The sequence below is a fragment of the Telmatherina bonti genome, assembly GCF_933228915.1.
Source record: "Telmatherina bonti genome assembly, chromosome: 17".
In the NCBI taxonomy this organism is placed as follows: domain Eukaryota; kingdom Metazoa; phylum Chordata; class Actinopteri; order Atheriniformes; family Telmatherinidae; genus Telmatherina; species Telmatherina bonti.
Genome location: NC_136615.1, coordinates 10,193,848 through 10,210,613, shown reverse-complemented (window position 1 = coordinate 10,210,613; position 16,766 = coordinate 10,193,848). Strand labels below are relative to the sequence as shown.

The following is a 16,766-nucleotide window of genomic DNA, read 5'->3' as shown; positions in this document are numbered from 1 at the left end:
CCCTGCACATATCTGCGGGCCGGAAAACTGTGAATCTGAAAGAAACACAGACTAGATTCCTGCTTCATTTTAAGAAATAATGTGGCCACTGCTAGAACTATAATCCACATGAAACACAGTCATGCTGTGAATGTGAAGAAAAACCATTTTATGCCATATTTAGATGTTTTATTATTCTTAAAGGATCTGGGAACTCTGGTTCTTTCAAGTCCAATTTACACCAATATACCTGAGGACGCTACAAGTAAGAGGTTCCTAATCAATGCTGAAACACAGCAGAGAGGGAGGGGGAGGAGCCAGGAGTCCGGTTTGTGCGAATAGTCCATTTTAATAAATCCAAGATCTTCTGTACTTTTGCTTCAGTAATTCTTGTTTTACTGCGAAGCAAATCTTGTTTATTTACATGAATTTCAATGTGTTGCTTAATAATAATGTCATTCCGAGAAGCATGGTTTGTGATTTGCAGGACATTGTGTCATTTGTCACTGACTGTCAAAAATGAATTCCAAAACAAAACAAAACAAAACAAACAAACAAACAAAAAAACTATCTGGGTTAGGTGGGCATCCACTGAGCTTTTGTTTATTTATCTTTTCCCAGCAGGAAGTTGCAATCACATGTCTGCAGCAGGTAACTGATGGACAGATTTATATGTTATTAATTCATTTATTGAGTAAAATTGAGAAATGAGTTTAAATCGTTTTGATGACAAACTAAAAGTCTCAGATCAGATATTTAACTTTTAAAATCGCTTCAGCACTTCATCCTCATCATTTAGCTAAAGAACATCTTTCTGCTCATGGGTTATTTTTCCAGTTTTTCTTGTAATGTAATAATAAACTTATTTATTTATTTATCTGACTTTTCAACTAGATATATCTGATGCTGAATTTGAGATTAAATTCTTTTGACTTTATTGTTATGACAAAAAACATTTTTAAAAAGCCAAACTGGAAGTCAGATACTTTCACCACTAAGTAGACGTACAGCTTGTACGTGAGCATGTTTGTTTTTATTTGAGGATTAATTCTTGATAATACCAAACATCTTCAGTACTGAAAGCACTGGTGCTTGAACATTTAAAGGAACTGGTACGATAAAACTTCTTACAGTCAACACATTCAGTAAATCAAACACAAATCTAGCATGTTCTAAACACTTTAATGTAACACTAAATTATGAACTCGCTGCTCATAATGTTCCGCACCAAATAAACTGCATCACTGCTGCTTTTCTTTATAAAAGAAACTGAAGTGAGAAGTTATTTTAGAAACTGACTTAACGTGTTTTGACAGCTTTTACTGTATTTTTAGTCAGGAGTAATTGCACTCAGAGCTGACAGCCACCACACAGGTTGGTTTAGATATGTTTACCACTGGTCAACATATGAACAAATTATGCCACTGTGATTTACATTTCCAGTATTCTGACGCCCCCTAGTGGTCAAGCACAGTTCCACACACACAAACTTTGACCACATTCATTCATTCATGGTCTACACACCACTTAGACGCTTAGGGTCATGAGGAACTGGAGCCTTCCCAGCAACCGTCAGGTGAAAGATGGGGTACATCCTGGACAGGTTGCCAGTCCATCACCGAGCCACTTTGACCACATTCCACCTTAAGTTAGGCACATCAAACCTACGGCGTGTCCACCAGTGGGTCTAATCTGGCCTGCAGGATGAATCTGGTAAATGTAAAAATAACATAAACGACAATAAGAACCATTTTTTAAAATAATTTCTAATTTTTCCTTGTTGCATGATGTTGCATTTTATTTTTTATAACTCTAAAACATTTACAATGCAAGAGGTTAACTTGTTATTTTATTCAGTACATCTCTCTTCAGTGTGTATTATCAGGTGAGTCAGGTCAGATGGTTAAGATCACTCCACAGATGAGGAAACATGTGTGTTTGTACATTTAAAATAACGTCTAGGTTTTCTAATCATGATGTGAAACACCTCAGTTTTCGTTCCAAATACACCTGTGATTGAATATTTAGTGATTTTGTAGATCTGCTGTGTTTTGTCGTTATAAACTGAAGCAAATTGTTGTATAAACAGCTCTTAACTTTCTCAGAATTGTTCATAATATTTCTTAAAGAACTGTTTTTTCAGTCTGAACATTTTAGATTGAAACAACGGGAACATTTTGGAGTTTTTGTTATTTATAGTTATTTTCCTGATCTGGCTTGACCTTCCTGTTTTGAGCAATGCCATCATCATCATCATCATCATCATTCTGTGTGACATCCCATCTGCTCTGAACTCAGTTGGACCATCATTCATTTTTCAGCAGGACTCTGCATCACATTACCCGGCCTCTACAACCAACCAGCAGCTGGGATGATGTGGGATGACTATGTCGTCAGCTTTGTTCTGTATAATCAGGGATCTCATCTTTGAGATTCACTGTTCTGCAGGTTTTCCATGTTTCCCTGCTCCAACACACCTCATTAAACTGAATCGGGAATTGAACATGCTGACCTCAAATGACATGTTGTGTCCAAACTTGTTTCTTGAGCTGCTTCTTCCGTGTTTGTTCACAACAGTCTCAAACAGTCACGCCCTGTGTGCTGCCATCCAGCACACACAGTCAGACACACACTCGCTCTGCTTTCATTTAAAACAGTTCAGAAACATGCTGTTTTCTCTACACTCCACATGAAAAATACACCTACAATTAAAATGTCTGTTTTTATTTCTTTCTTGTTGGTTACTGGAGGTGTGGAAGTAAAATTGGGAGTATCTTCTGTAAGAATGTGGCTCATCAGGTTTGGATCCTCTCACCTGACTGGTTAGACACATAGCAGAGAAACAAAGACTCTGCAAACCCAGATAAACCGAAAGCTGCCTTCTTCTACGCCGTGGAAGTTTTACTGCAAAGTTCAACTTTTATTCACCTTTGCTCTTCTCTCTGAGGCTGTTAGATTCCCTGGCAGCCCGTTTGGACTGTGAGTAGCGAAACCTGGACAAAGATGGCTGTAAACCTGAGTAAAAACGGTGCTGCACTGATGACTGCTTATAAAGATGTGGTGGATGACAAGTCAGGAACAAACTGGTGAGATGTTTTTCATATAGACGGAAAGACATTTTACCTTCTTGTCAGCAAAGTCATCAGTCATCTGTCAAATGGGTGTTTTCAGGGCTCTGTTTACCTACGAAGGCAACAGTAATGATCTGAAACTGGCAGAAAAAGGAGGTAAGACTGAAGACATGTTTCTAATTATCATCATGTAGTTCAGACCCACACATGAAATCAGATCATGTCCTCCTGTGTTAATGTGTGCAAACGTGAGATGAATGAGTAGGATGGAGGAGTGTGGAGGCCTCTCTGCTCTCGAATCCAGCTGAACATCTTTGAGATGTGGTAGAAGATGGCTCATGTAAAGTTGATAAATGTGTTGTGAACACAGAGGAGAACCTGAGGAGAGTTTCAATAGTCTTCATCAGTAGCTGATGACAAACACACCCAGTGTCTGTTTTTACTTTCAAGTCTTACATATATGATAACTTAAGAAATCAGGCTATTTCTCAATGTATAGCAGAACTTTTATTAATCAAACCTCCAGTAGAGATGATCAATTCACGTCCCAGTCATCAGCTGAGCTTAAGAAAATCTATAGACTCCATGAATGACCTGTTTGGTTAAAATTCAGAACTGTTTTATTTATTCAAGTATTCGACAAACCCTGTTGTTGGGGAAGTTTTCTAAAAACCACAACAAAAACATAAATTTCTGGGTTAAATCTTCATCAAACAGACACAAAATATAAAGAAATTTTATCTGACTGTTTGAAGAAATATGAAGAATTGTTGAGTTTGATGCAACAAACTCGGTAAAAGCTGAACAGTCATGTTTCACATTGCATTGCATCAACTTCCTTTCCATGATTCAGTGGTTTGGGATGTGAGGATACTGATCGTTGCAGTTTTATCACAGAATAATGTCGTCACCCTCTTAAAATAATGGCCTAAGTCATTTTTTCAGGATTTTCACAAATCACAAAAAACAGTACACAATATTGAATATATATTTTTTTTATGAACAATTTCATTCAAAAGGGTTGTGACAATAGATGACTATTGACATATTAAAACAATGTCTCTCAATTATGTAACATGAGAGGAATAAATGACTTAGGCAAATTTTTTAACATGCCTTTTGTGACTTAAGCAATTTTAAACCTTAAACACGGTTAACAATCAAGATCAAACTAAACATCATGCTGAGGTGGTGTGTGTACCTCATCAATTTTCCCGATTTTTCCCTTCATTTCTTCTGTACAGGGTTCTTGACTGATGCCTATAAATGTGGCAAATTGTCAAAGAAGTGATGACACTCGATTGGCATGACATGTTTCATTGACTGGAGGTCCTGGAACTTTCTTTCCTGGATTGGCAGAGCACATGGAAACATTCTTATCCATGTTATTGGTTCATTTGGAACCTGTATCCTCTGGGGCAGTGCTTCCCACATAGAGTCCTCTGAGAAGGACAGTTTGAAATGGACCTTGCCATCACTGCTAAACCGAAGAGCTCGCAGGTCATGGACAGTTGGATCCCCAACTTTTTTGCCTGGTCTGATGCTAGTGAAGTAAGATCCATCCATTTTCAGGAACTGATCATGCTTGAGCATTTTCACATGGTAAGGTGATGGCCTAAGTCTTGCAGTCTGGAGTATGATGACGTAGTCTCTGGGGATGAAGATGTCTGTAACCATTTTGCGTTCAACAGTACTATGCATGCTGTCACACTCCATTTGAGTGTGCCCTACAACAAGGTATTTCTGTGTTATTAGTACTCCACATTTCCTTGCAAGCTCAGAGAATGCATTTGCCACACATGCATTTCGGTTCTGATAACCACAACCGTCGCTCCACACTATGATCTCCTTGAGTTCTGGATTGTCTTTGATCACACCTTTAAAGTGGCAATACTGAAGGTGAGCAAATACTTCACCACTCAGGTCACCCTGACATTCATCCCAAATGTAGCAGTAACCTTCCTTTGATCCCAAATTAAAGAGGGTGAAATTGTGGACCTGCAGTTTAGTTTTGTAATACAGGCTACTGGCTTGGGTTTTTGGACACAGCAGTACAGCTTGCAAGTCCATTGTCCAAACAGACTTCTCATGAGTTGCAGAATCCTTGTCACAGGATTTTTCTTGCCTCGCTTCATCTTTCTGGGAAACATGTGCATCATACTCAACCTTGCTGATATTCCCATGCTTGAAAGAAACACAAACATCACACTGATCTTTTCGTGGAATAAAAACGGAATAGTTTCCTTCATAAAACACTTCGGAGAAATATCGTATTTCGACAGCCCTTACTCCAGCAGTTGCAGCAGCCTGCTGATATTCCCGATGTAATTGGGAGATGGTTGTGCCTGGGTGCAGGAATTTCTTGTTTTTGTAGGTCTCTGCGCTTCTGCAGTAATGTGAATCAACAGTGGGCAGGTCGCTCAACCAGTCCTTTAGGAAATCCTTGGCATCAGTTTCAAGCTTTGCATGTTTGCCAGTCTTGGGTCCAGATTTAGATGGTGGTGCTGCTGCTTGTTTGTCATGGTTAATGGTGTCTTTGTTCAGCCAGTGTGTAATGGTTCTATCAGGGAGACCTAGAGTAGAGGAAAAGAGGGACTTGCACACTCTGAGAGTCATTCCATCTTGAAGCTTCAGCTGGTAGGACAATGATGAATTACGTCGGGATCCCTCAGCAACTTTCTTTTGCTTTATGTTAACTTTTGTGACCAAAGTGGTGACGTATAACCGGTGTTCCTCCCATGTGTTCATTGCCCAAATCTTCTGAAATATCCACTGCCGCTGCTCTTCTGTAATAACTTGGCAGTCTCGAGTTGAGATTCGCTGACAGAACTTTGAGTTGCAGGGAGGTCCCATTGCTTTAGCTCTTGTCTCTTTGCCATCTTTGCTCTTGTATGACATTCCTCTCAGGCGTTTTTCCTTGGATTCATTTTGCTTCCATGCTGCTGGTTTAAGACATTTGTTTCTTTTCCTTTTGACTGTATTATTTAAATTAGCATCCTCATCCTCACCCTGCTGTTCTGCAGTTGGTCCCACCAAAGTTAGGCTGTTTTCATTTTCAGAGGCAGAGGACTCATCACAGAACAGGGCATGGTCTGGATCAGTGATGACATCATCTTGATCATCAGACATGGCCTCTTCATGGTGTAGATGTGTCTGCTTGGCAACTTTAGTTCCATGAACAGGACTGTTTGAGGTCTTGTGTAATCCATCTGAAACTGAGTCTTGCCCTGGTAGAAGCTGCTTAATCTCTTCAGTGAGAGTATCATTGTCATTGTCACTGGATGAGGCCTGATCCGTGTCAGAATTGTCAAGTTCATCTCCTGCCAAAACAAAAAAAAACTTGTCAACCCTTTGAAGTGTATGGTCACAAATGTGTTATCATTCTGAAAAACAGCTGCCTCGTGGTCACTTATATTAAACTGTTTTAAAGACAGAAAGCATAATATATTATGGAGATGAAATGATTTAATGATTAATTATATCATGAGCAAGCGAGATTTTCATGAAATAACAGAAGAGGATCCTTTTTGTTATAGCTACACAGATTTTTGGGTTGTTAGAGTGCAACACAATTTTTCTTGATAAGATCCTTTAATGTGAACAAAAATGAGACAAAATGTGGAGGAAATATTTAAAACGACAGAAAAGGGTTAACAAGCCCATCACTTATAACAGTCAAAGATAATCGCACCTTGCCGCTCTTTGCTAAATGCTAGCTTCATGGAGTTAGCTTTTTCGCTAACAAAAATGCTAACTAACAGATTGAATAAGAAGACTATAGAATGACACATAAACTTGCCCTGTTGATAATAAAGTAAAAATTAATCACTTACCAGTGGGGGATAACCCCTGAATCATGGCAATAACTTCAGCGGCTCGGTAGATCTGTCTTCTTGAAGCAGCAGCCATGTTCAAAAGCTTGTAAAATTGCTTAGTCACACTGTCAATAATACGGCCTAAGTCACACTCTTGACTTAGGCCATTATATTACAGAGGTAAAAACATATGATCTCTTTAAGTAAGAATGTAGTTAACATTATCAGAGGTGGCCATCATCTCAAAAAGACAATTAAGGCAAAAAAATCTTTTTTTCTCCTGGGAGAAACTTCTTAATCATCGGTACCTTCACGCTTATGAAGCTTTCCATGTCACATGCACTGAAGCACATCACGGATGCTGACTTTAACAGCTGTATCTGATCACAGCCTGGATGTTCTGTCTCATACTGGACTCATAGAACCAGAGATTTTCATCAAAAGCAAGCGAAACATGGGTGCATCTGACCACAGAACCTGTGTCCACTGCTTTCTATTTGTTTAAAGGTTTCAGGTTACATGCATGAGCTGAGAAAATGGTTTTCCAAACTAGTCATTAGTCATGATAAACCATGTCTGCATCACAGTTTGTGCTTTAGTGTTGTTGAGAGTGTGAAGGTCATCACAACCATTCAACAGCGGTTTCTGTCCTTGGTCTTCACACACTGAGACTTCTTGAATCTTCATTAGAATCCTGCTCTAAGGGTTTTATTTCTAGTTTTTGTTACATCTAAGGAAACATCCCAGCTCATTTTCTGGAAATGTTTATTTTAAGGAGTTTATTTCAGGAGTGGAGGGTGTGGTAGGTCAGAGTGGCAGTAGGCAGAAGTCCTCCAACAAGTTGAGAATTTATTGTTCAGTGGTGCATGTTGCCATAAAATGCAATGAAAGCCACCACGGAAAATTATTATCACTACACAAATTACATTCTACCCACTAAACATAGCTGAAATCAAATAAACATAAAGTAATCTAACATGCACCCTGCTACATCAATCTCGACTCTCGCGGACAAACAAAATGCCTTACATACCCTCACGCCTGAATCCCAACATGGCCGCTCCCAGCACCTACCACCTTAGTCATTCTTTCCCCGTTACCTCAGATAAACTGTTTCCCCATCCACAAACATCAGGCACAATACATAGTCTATAAAAGACAAACTAATTCCTGTGACACAATGTAACTCCCCCTCCCCCCCCATACTTGGTACCATCCAGTGACATCACCAGTTGGTTAAAACCCTCTAAATGCAGGACATGAGCAGCTCTTCCTTCCTTTGGAACATAAGTATAGTGAGTAAGTCAATAATACTAAACATTTCATTCACAAATCAAACAGTATATCAAACCAAATTATTTCTATTGTCTGCATCTTTATTTTAACTAGTGGTTTTATATTTTAACTTTACTCAAATACAAAACAAAACACAAACAAACCCAGGATAGTTGGTGTCTGCTGACCACTGAGAGGATAAAGAAAAGTATCAGTAACTCAAACATAATATGGTTCGCTGTTTTTGTGTTGAGCAACAGTGATGAGTGGTGGAACCTTCCCCACTTTGTCACAAAGGGCTTTTTCTGCTTTGCTTTATATTTGTTCACAAAAACATGGAATAAAAAAAAAACTTCTGTGAGTATAAATGCCATCATTAAATGATATTCTGGTGTTTCATTGTAATAAGACAAAAGGTAACAGTTTTAAAAGATGAAAAGGATTTAGCTGAAAATAAACGATCTGACACATTCTTCCAACGTGTGTCTCTGCTTGTGTGTGCAGATGGTGGTTTAGAGGAGATGGTGGAGGAACTGAGCAGTGGGAAGGTGATGTACGCCTTCTGTCAAGTCCAGGACCCCAACTCTGGCCTGCCTAAATATGTCCTCATTAACTGGGTGAGGCGTCTTCTCCTTTAATGAGGGAATTCATCTTTTTAACATTGTTTTTATGTTGTTTTGAGGAATTCACATTTAATTTCTGTGTTAAAGCCAAGAATGAGACCACATTTAGTATTTTTAGGCTTTAATGTGCTGCTGAGGTCTGCTTAGGTCTAATATGTATAATATGAGTGTGTTTTATGATGAGTATATGGTTTGTATGTTTGCATGAGTGGATGAATGGTGGAATGCACTCATGTTGATGTTAGGGATTCTTCTTAATACTTGTTGCAGGTCAGGTTTAACAGGTTATCTCTTTTGCTTGAGATGTATTAAGAAATGAACACAAACTGTAGATTTAATGGGATAAATTTAAATCTTAAAGTCAAAACGTGTTGCAGCAGCAGAGGTATCTCAGTCACTGAGGAACTAAATAAGCTTGTAAACATGCTTGTAAATGTTCCATTTAGAAACAGCAAATAAAGCTATTGTCCAGTAGAAATATGACTTATTTTTTAAGAAGATGATGTGAAAATGTCATAAATGCATAATATCTATGAAATGTTTTTCACTTTTAAAGCTTTCTAAAATCATCTCTACTGAAACATGGTGACGGCAGCATCATGGTGTGGGACTGCTTGGTAGCTGCAGGGACAGGACCACTGAGAAGAACTGAGATGAGGATGAATGGGTGTGACTGTAGCTTATAAAGTCGAGTGATTTCACTAAGATTTAGGCTGAAAACCTGCAGAGGGAAAACAGCTGAGCCTGATGGTTCACCAAAGCGCCACAAAGACTCTTTCATGCCTTTTTTCTACTGTCCTCATCTTGTCCAGATAAAAGCCAACAGAACCTCTCTGAAATAAAAGTTCACATGATTCAAGTCGACAATAATCAATTCTGACAGCAGCTGCAGGAAACCTTGAGCAACAACATCCTGCGTTCACGTTTAAAGCCTGTAGAGGTTGAGCCTGGGGGCTGTAGCTGCTGCGAGGAAGGCTTGTTCAAGGGGCGATTAGATATTTCTGCTTTTTAAAAGAAAGATGGAAAAAAAAGAATATTCAAAACATCTTCACCTTGAACTATTGTGTGTAAACTGAAGGGAAGTCTCTCCACAACCATGATGTTTGTATGTGAATGCAGACTGGTGAAGGTGTGAAGGACTCTCGGAAAGGAATATGCGCCAACCATGTGAGCGCCATAGCTGCTTTCTTGAAGGTAAGTTGAGTCAATAAAGCTGCACAGTTGAGTGTTTTTACATCAGATGTGGATAAAATGAGAATGCAGCAGCAGGTATCTGTCACTAAGCGTCGAGATGAGTCATTTCTTGATCATTTTCTCTAATTAAATTGAGAAAAATATCTTAATTTTACACCTTTGCTGATACACACTGATGCGTGATTGCAGGGAGCTCATGTGACGATAAATGGCCGCACAGAGGACGACGTGGAGCCGGAGACCATCTTAACGAAAGTGGCCAAAGCATCTGGAGCCAACTATAACTTCCACAAACAAACACAGAAATATTCTGACGCACCCCGAGGACCTGTGGTGAGAAGACACACAAATCACTGTTTTTAATTGATGTAATCCTCAATGCAGTTTGAGAAAAAGAATAAAGACTGTTTTTTCTCATTTAAGATATGTTAACGCCAGACGGGGGCGTGGGGGGTGGGGGGGGGGGGGGGGTGGGGGGTGGGGGGGGGGGTGGGGGGGTGGACAAACAGCATTGAAGACTACAATTAAAGTTGAATCTAGGAGTAAATAAAAACTAAAAAGTGGAGCTTTGGTCCATCTCTGATGAGACAAATACATCCATAATATTAATCCTAAAGTATCAAAGGCTATATTACAATGATGGAACTGAGACCAGGAGGCGGGCCCATATTACTTATTATTAGGATCGATTTTAAGGTTCTTTTAACGGTTTTTAAATGTCTTAATGGCCTTGGGCCCTCTTATCTCTCAGAACTGCTTTTACCTTACGAGCCCTCGCGATCCCTGCGCTCCTCTGGCAGCAGGCTTTTATTGATTCCCAAACAGGACACATATCCACGGAGAGGCATCATTCCAGTGGTTTGGCCCCCATCTGTGGAACAGTCTGCCGGAGGACCTCAGGGGTGCAGAGAATGTTCGTGTTTTTAAGAGCTGACTCAAGACCCACCTTTTTAGTTTGGCCTTTATTTGATTTCTTATTAAGTTTTAATTGGTTAATTTATTCCATTTCGATTTGCTTTTAAATCATTGTTCTTATTTCATTTTTATATTTATGTGTGCATATCTGTATGTATATGTGTGTATGTATGGATGTATGTGTATATATATATATATATATATATATATATATATATATATATATATATATATATACATACATATGTGTGTGTGTGTGGGTGTGTGTTATTTTAGGTTTATTTATTTATTTTATTTTATTTTTTCATTTTAGGTTCTGTCTTAATACATTTTATATGTTTTAAATGGTGTTTCCTTTGTGGGAGCTGTCTGCAACCGGGGTGGCGGTGGTGGACAGGGTGCAGTGCTGCTGGTGCCTGCCATTGCGCTGTCCCGGTGCAAACGGCTCCTCGGATGGGGTTTCCATGACTAGTCCGCCTGCACTTAGCTTTCTCATTTAGATGTATCTAAAAAGTGGGGTTGGAGGTATCTTTTTATATAATGTGTCTGTCTGTGTATTTCCTTAATGTCAGATTTTAAACTGTAAAGCGCTTTGAGTTACATATTTTATGTTGGAAAAGCGCTTCATAAATAAAGTTTGATTGATTGACTGGTTTTTATATATAACTATTTTAATAAGCATGATCCTGATCTGTGCTGCAGTTTATTAGTTTGTTTTTCTGCCAGTGGTCCATCTTTGTTCCAGGTTTTGTGAAATTTAGCGTTGAAGTTTTTATACGAAACATGTGTGATTAATCCTCACAAGCTTCCACCTTTGGTGACAAAACAAACTTCATCAGCTTCTCCTCTGCTCCTGCAACAGGGTTCTGTTTACCGCAAAGTCAACGCAGTGGAGGAAATTCAGCAAACCAAGAAAGACGACTTCTGGGTCCAGACTCAGGTTCCCAAAACCTCACATTCCTAACACCAGCAGCCGTACAAAACAAAGCACCTGCATGCGTTGTACGCCGTTAACACGACACGTCTGTCTTCCTCAGAGGGATGAAGAAGTGCGCCGACAGGAGGAGAGCAAGCGAGCTGAGCAGGAGAGGCAAAAACTGGAGAAGGAGAGGAAGGAGATGGAGGAGAAGCAGGCAAAGGAGAGGGAGATGAGAGAGAAAGAGAGAGCTCTGCAGATTGATCAGGAGAGGTGAGGCACACTGAAACAAACATGCAGAGAAAGAATGCAAAGCACTCATGTGTGCTTTGCGTTTGCAGGATTCTTCAGAAGAAGAGGGAGGAAGAAGAAAGAGAAAGAGAGCAACAGCGACTGGTGAGAAGTTAAACAGGAAATAAAGCTCTTTTCTCTGAATCTAAAGATGATTAACATTTTTTCAGCCTGATTTGTTTCCTAGTAAACATTATCTAACCTTTGCTAAGTCCATCTACCTTCTCAAAAGACATTATGAATGTCATGTATGCCTATTTTACATGTATATTTAATGCCAAACAGTCTGAGATTTGATCATGTTATTTTAGAGTCAAGAGGAAAACAAAACCGAGACGACAGGAATCAACTCTGCTGCATCTGTGCAAAAAGCTAACGTAAGTTTGTGTGATTGATTCAATTCAACTCAACTTTATTTGTATAGCGCCACTTCACAACAATGTTGCCACAGGACACTTTACAGACACATCATTTCAAGTCAATTCATACATATCCTATAATAGAAACCAACTGATTGCATCGAGTCATGACTTGGATCCAATCCCCCATCCTGAGCTGCACGCGGCGACAGTGGGAAGGAAAAAACTCCCCTTTAACAGGAAGAAAACCTCCGGCAGAACCCGGCTCAGGGAGGGCAGCCATCTGCCTCGACTATTTGGGGTGGAGAGGACAGGAAAGACAGAACAACATGTACAACTGCACTTATTCAGGACGACCTGCTTAAAAGCAAGATATTTACATATCACACTGAAAAAAGCACATAAATAGAACTCATTGGTGGAAAAAGATATTAAATAAGAAATAACTTCTTTCACAGAGTCTTATGCTTATCCTGACCTGTTCTTCTTCTTTTTTTTCTTTTATTTCACCCTGTTTTGTTTTGTTTTTTTCTTTTTGCTTCTTGTAGTTATAACTTAACGCAAATCCTCGATTTCCCTCACAGGAAGCCAAGTCATTGATTTCTCAGAGATCCTTTAACCCCAGAGATATATTCAAACAGAAGGAGCAAAGCTCTCAGCCTGGCAACACAGCGTCTCCTGCTGCATCCAGACCTGGTAAACAAAGCGGTAAACCAGATACAAACAACATGCTGGAAAGCAAACGCTTCATCTTCATGTTTCACCTTCAGGGAAGCTGCAAAGCCCGTTTCTGTCCCAGAAGTCACTGGAGACAGAGGCTCCGGTGAAGCCTCAGAGAACAACATATCCAGCTCCGGTCGAGTTCCCAACTCCTACCCTGACCCCCCTTTCTCCGGTCACACCTGTCACACCTGTGCTGCCTGAGTCAGCTGCTGCAGCTGTCTCACCAACACCACCAGAAACCACAAGTTCCCCTCTGCATTCTGCAGGTCAGACATGCTCTGAACACTCTGAGCTGCTCTGATCTCTGTAGAATTGGGAGGAAATATGTCATTTATGGTGAATTACAACAGGATCAAACATATGATGTCAGTTTTGCAGGAAAAATATGATAAGATTCTTCACTACATCAATCCACAACCAACATAAGGGTAGTAATGATGCTCGTAGGGGGCTCTGTGGAACCTATAGAGCCAGCAACACTTGTATCTTTTGGAATTACCAGGTTATTAAACGCCATAGAGAAGTGATCCGAACACATAAAATGTAAATATTTGTTTTTGAGTTTGTAACCATGTACTTGGGTAATGTAAATTATGAAAATTGGTAAATTAATGACGGAAAATGAGTATTTAAATCTAATTTGTCTTCTATTTTTAGAATTTTTTGTAACTCAGACTTGTACAATAAAATTTCATGTTTCTTTTTCTCATGTTCATGTACACAGAAGATGCTTTAACCGAGGAAGAGGAGTGGTCGGATGAGTTTGATGACGATGCAGATGAAGCAGCTTCAGGTAAAGTCCTTTTTTCTAGTGTACAGTGTGTAGTAACTGAATCATTTGGCAGATCAGTAAGAAAAGAAATTCTGCAACATCTCAACAACAATTTAATTTTAAAAGACAATTTGATCCACACGTCCTCAAAGTCAGAGTTTACTTCGAACAGCTTTATGTCACTGTAACAGTTGTCACTGTGTCAGCCTGCTGTGCTGGTGTAAAACCCAGCAGTGGGGGACCAAGCAGCCAAAAATCTGACTTTTCTGCATCCTGAAGCTGTCATGTCAATAATCCACAGCAGAAACTCCAGCTGAGGATCTGTACATGGCACCAGACACCAACGAGGATTCGGATCTTTATGAAAATGTTAATGAATCTCCATCAACAGTGAGTATGCTTTGTCCAGGACCTCAACAGGCCCATCTCCACTATCAGAGACCAAAAAGATGTTTTTTATCTTATTAAATCCTATATATTTGTTATATCCAAACTGTTTTACTGTCATGTCTCCTGTAATCCCAGCTCCGGTAGTTTTGTAGGCTTCAAACATCATTTAAAAATACGAGATGCTTAAAGTGACGACAGATGACAGCCGGCATTTACTCTTCATTAACTGATCATTATTAACTTCCTTTAACTCCAAGAACACACAAGATTAAATAAAATATCTATAAGTGGGATTATTTACATGTTTGCATCTAGAATGTTCTTCTGTCTACAATAATTTGTTTCCACCTCTAATGTCCATCTCACATCTAAATTCTTCTACTATTGATGTAATTTTCATAAAGTTTGAATTGAATGAAACGTGGTTGTTTCTGTACATCAGGGTGAGGATGAAGACGGTAAGGCCAGTGGACAGGGCATCTGTGCCAGAGCTATCTATGACTACCAGGCTGGTATGTGAACACAAATACTTATTTCATTGGTAAAAATAGATATTGGTTGGTAAAGAGGCATGTCATTATTCTGTTAATAGCTCTGTTTATGTTTTTCATGTGTATATACAAATAAACACAAAAAAGTCAAATGAATGAATAATTATGTCTGAAATGCCTTGAAATTAGAGTGTTGCTATGCAAATAAAGTTTAATCAAATTATTAAAAAAATATATAATAAGCATCACACTTTGCACTGTCAGCATTTACTGAGCAAAAAGTAAAACAAAATGCAGAAGCAGTGTGTGAAAAATAAATCCACCTTTGTTACTTCCATAAGTGTTGAGAGGCTAAGCTCCTCTACAAACACACTTTGTTTATTTGCTGCTCTGCAACATTCAGGTGAGTGTTAACCCAAAGCCAAGGAGGAAACACATCAGCAGTGATCTCAGGAAAGCGGATGTTGCTGGTCATCAATCTGGGAAGAGTTATCAAACTATTTAGGCTCCATTTTTCTACAGTAAATGAGATAATGGAAAATATTCACGATAGCTGCTGATTTTCCACAGAATGGAGGTTCCAGTAAGTTCAGCCCAACGTCAGACTGTACAATACCTAGAGAAACTTCCAAGAGTTACATCTCAGACACCACAGGCTTGGGTTAGTATGTTAAATGGTAAAGTTTATGACAGTATGATTAGAAAAAGATTGAACAAGTGTGACTTGTTTGGAAAGGTTGCAGGAGAAACACTGCTAAGGGTTGTATCAGGGTTCATGGAGGTGTGGGGAACCAACTACAGGACAGAGAGGCAGGAATAAGGTTTAATCCTCAAACTAACAGAACAGGAGACAGAACAGGAGACAGCCTACACACAAAGAAAACCCAATGAAACCTCCAATACAAAACTGCAACTGAGGGGTATAAATACAGAGAGAGAGTAACGAGGAACAGGTTAAATGTATCAGAAAGTCAAAACCAGGCGAGCTAACTACAAAAAACTACAAAATAAAACAGGAAACCAGAATGAAAGAGACAACACAAACATCACATCATGACAGGTTGCTGAAAAGCTGCATCTGTACACACCACAAGAACTCTAGAACAATGTCGTGTGGATAGATGAACACAGCGGGAGGGCTGAGGGTTTGGGGGTTTTTTGCAGCCACAGGACGTGAACACTTTGGCGTCATCAAGTCTTAAAGTGTATCAACAGGATGATAATCGCCAACCCAGCAACTAATCTGCACCAGAATGACTGTTGTTTAGGTTTTACTCTTCAAAATGCTGTTTGAAGAGTTTCTTCTAATAGTTGTTCTTAATTCTCTTTTTCTTCTGATTATCAACTGTCTTCCTCAGCTGATGACACTGAGATTACGTTTGATCCCGACGACATTATAACTCAGATCGAGATGCTGGATGAAGGTTGGTGGAGAGGATTTGGACCTGATGGACACTACGGCATGTTCCCCGCTAATTATGTGGACCTTCTCTAGTTTATTGTGTCACTGGAAGGCTCTGAGTTCTTCTCATACATACAACACTATACATTACCTGCTTGTCATATTTTATACTGATAATATTGCTGTAAATTAACAATAGAAACAGCAATTCTGTGAGTGTTGTGAAATGTTTATAAGAATTAAATTTCCATCGGTGTCTTTTTATTCTTCATCACTCAGACATGTACACGATAACCTACATACTAAAAAGGGTAGTAGATAGCGGTCTCATCTGGCTGTGCGTGTTAATGTCTTTGTTCTGAGCTGATGAATGAAACAATTTAACAACTACTCGTCATGCTTCCTTTTAAATTTCTTAGATTTTATTCTTAAATTACAAATGTTTATATTTTTTTTGTTCATTCTGCTTTTTTCCTTTTTTTTTTTTTTAAAATTACATTCTTTATTATACAAGCAGTATGCAGTGCAAAACAGAGCAGTACAAAACTGA

At 39.2% G+C, this 16,766-nt stretch overlaps 1 protein-coding gene across 1 annotated transcript; it reads left to right on the top strand.

Moving 5' to 3' along the window:
• Positions 1 to 2,982: 2,982 nt before the first annotated feature.
• LOC306768592 (drebrin-like protein B) lies at positions 2,983 to 16,309 on the top strand (the record flags this gene model as incomplete). The annotated part of the gene is made up of 15 exons (XM_079257000.1): positions 2,983 to 3,065; positions 3,151 to 3,206; positions 8,645 to 8,757; positions 9,883 to 9,957; positions 10,147 to 10,290; positions 11,735 to 11,812; positions 11,910 to 12,061; positions 12,130 to 12,184; positions 12,391 to 12,456; positions 13,023 to 13,134; positions 13,209 to 13,427; positions 13,886 to 13,954; positions 14,235 to 14,323; positions 14,766 to 14,835; positions 16,173 to 16,309. 15 exons carry the CDS (start codon positions 2,983 to 2,985, stop codon positions 16,307 to 16,309), a joined length of 1,518 nt encoding a protein of 505 aa, XP_079113126.1.
• Positions 16,310 to 16,766: the final 457 nt, after the last annotated feature.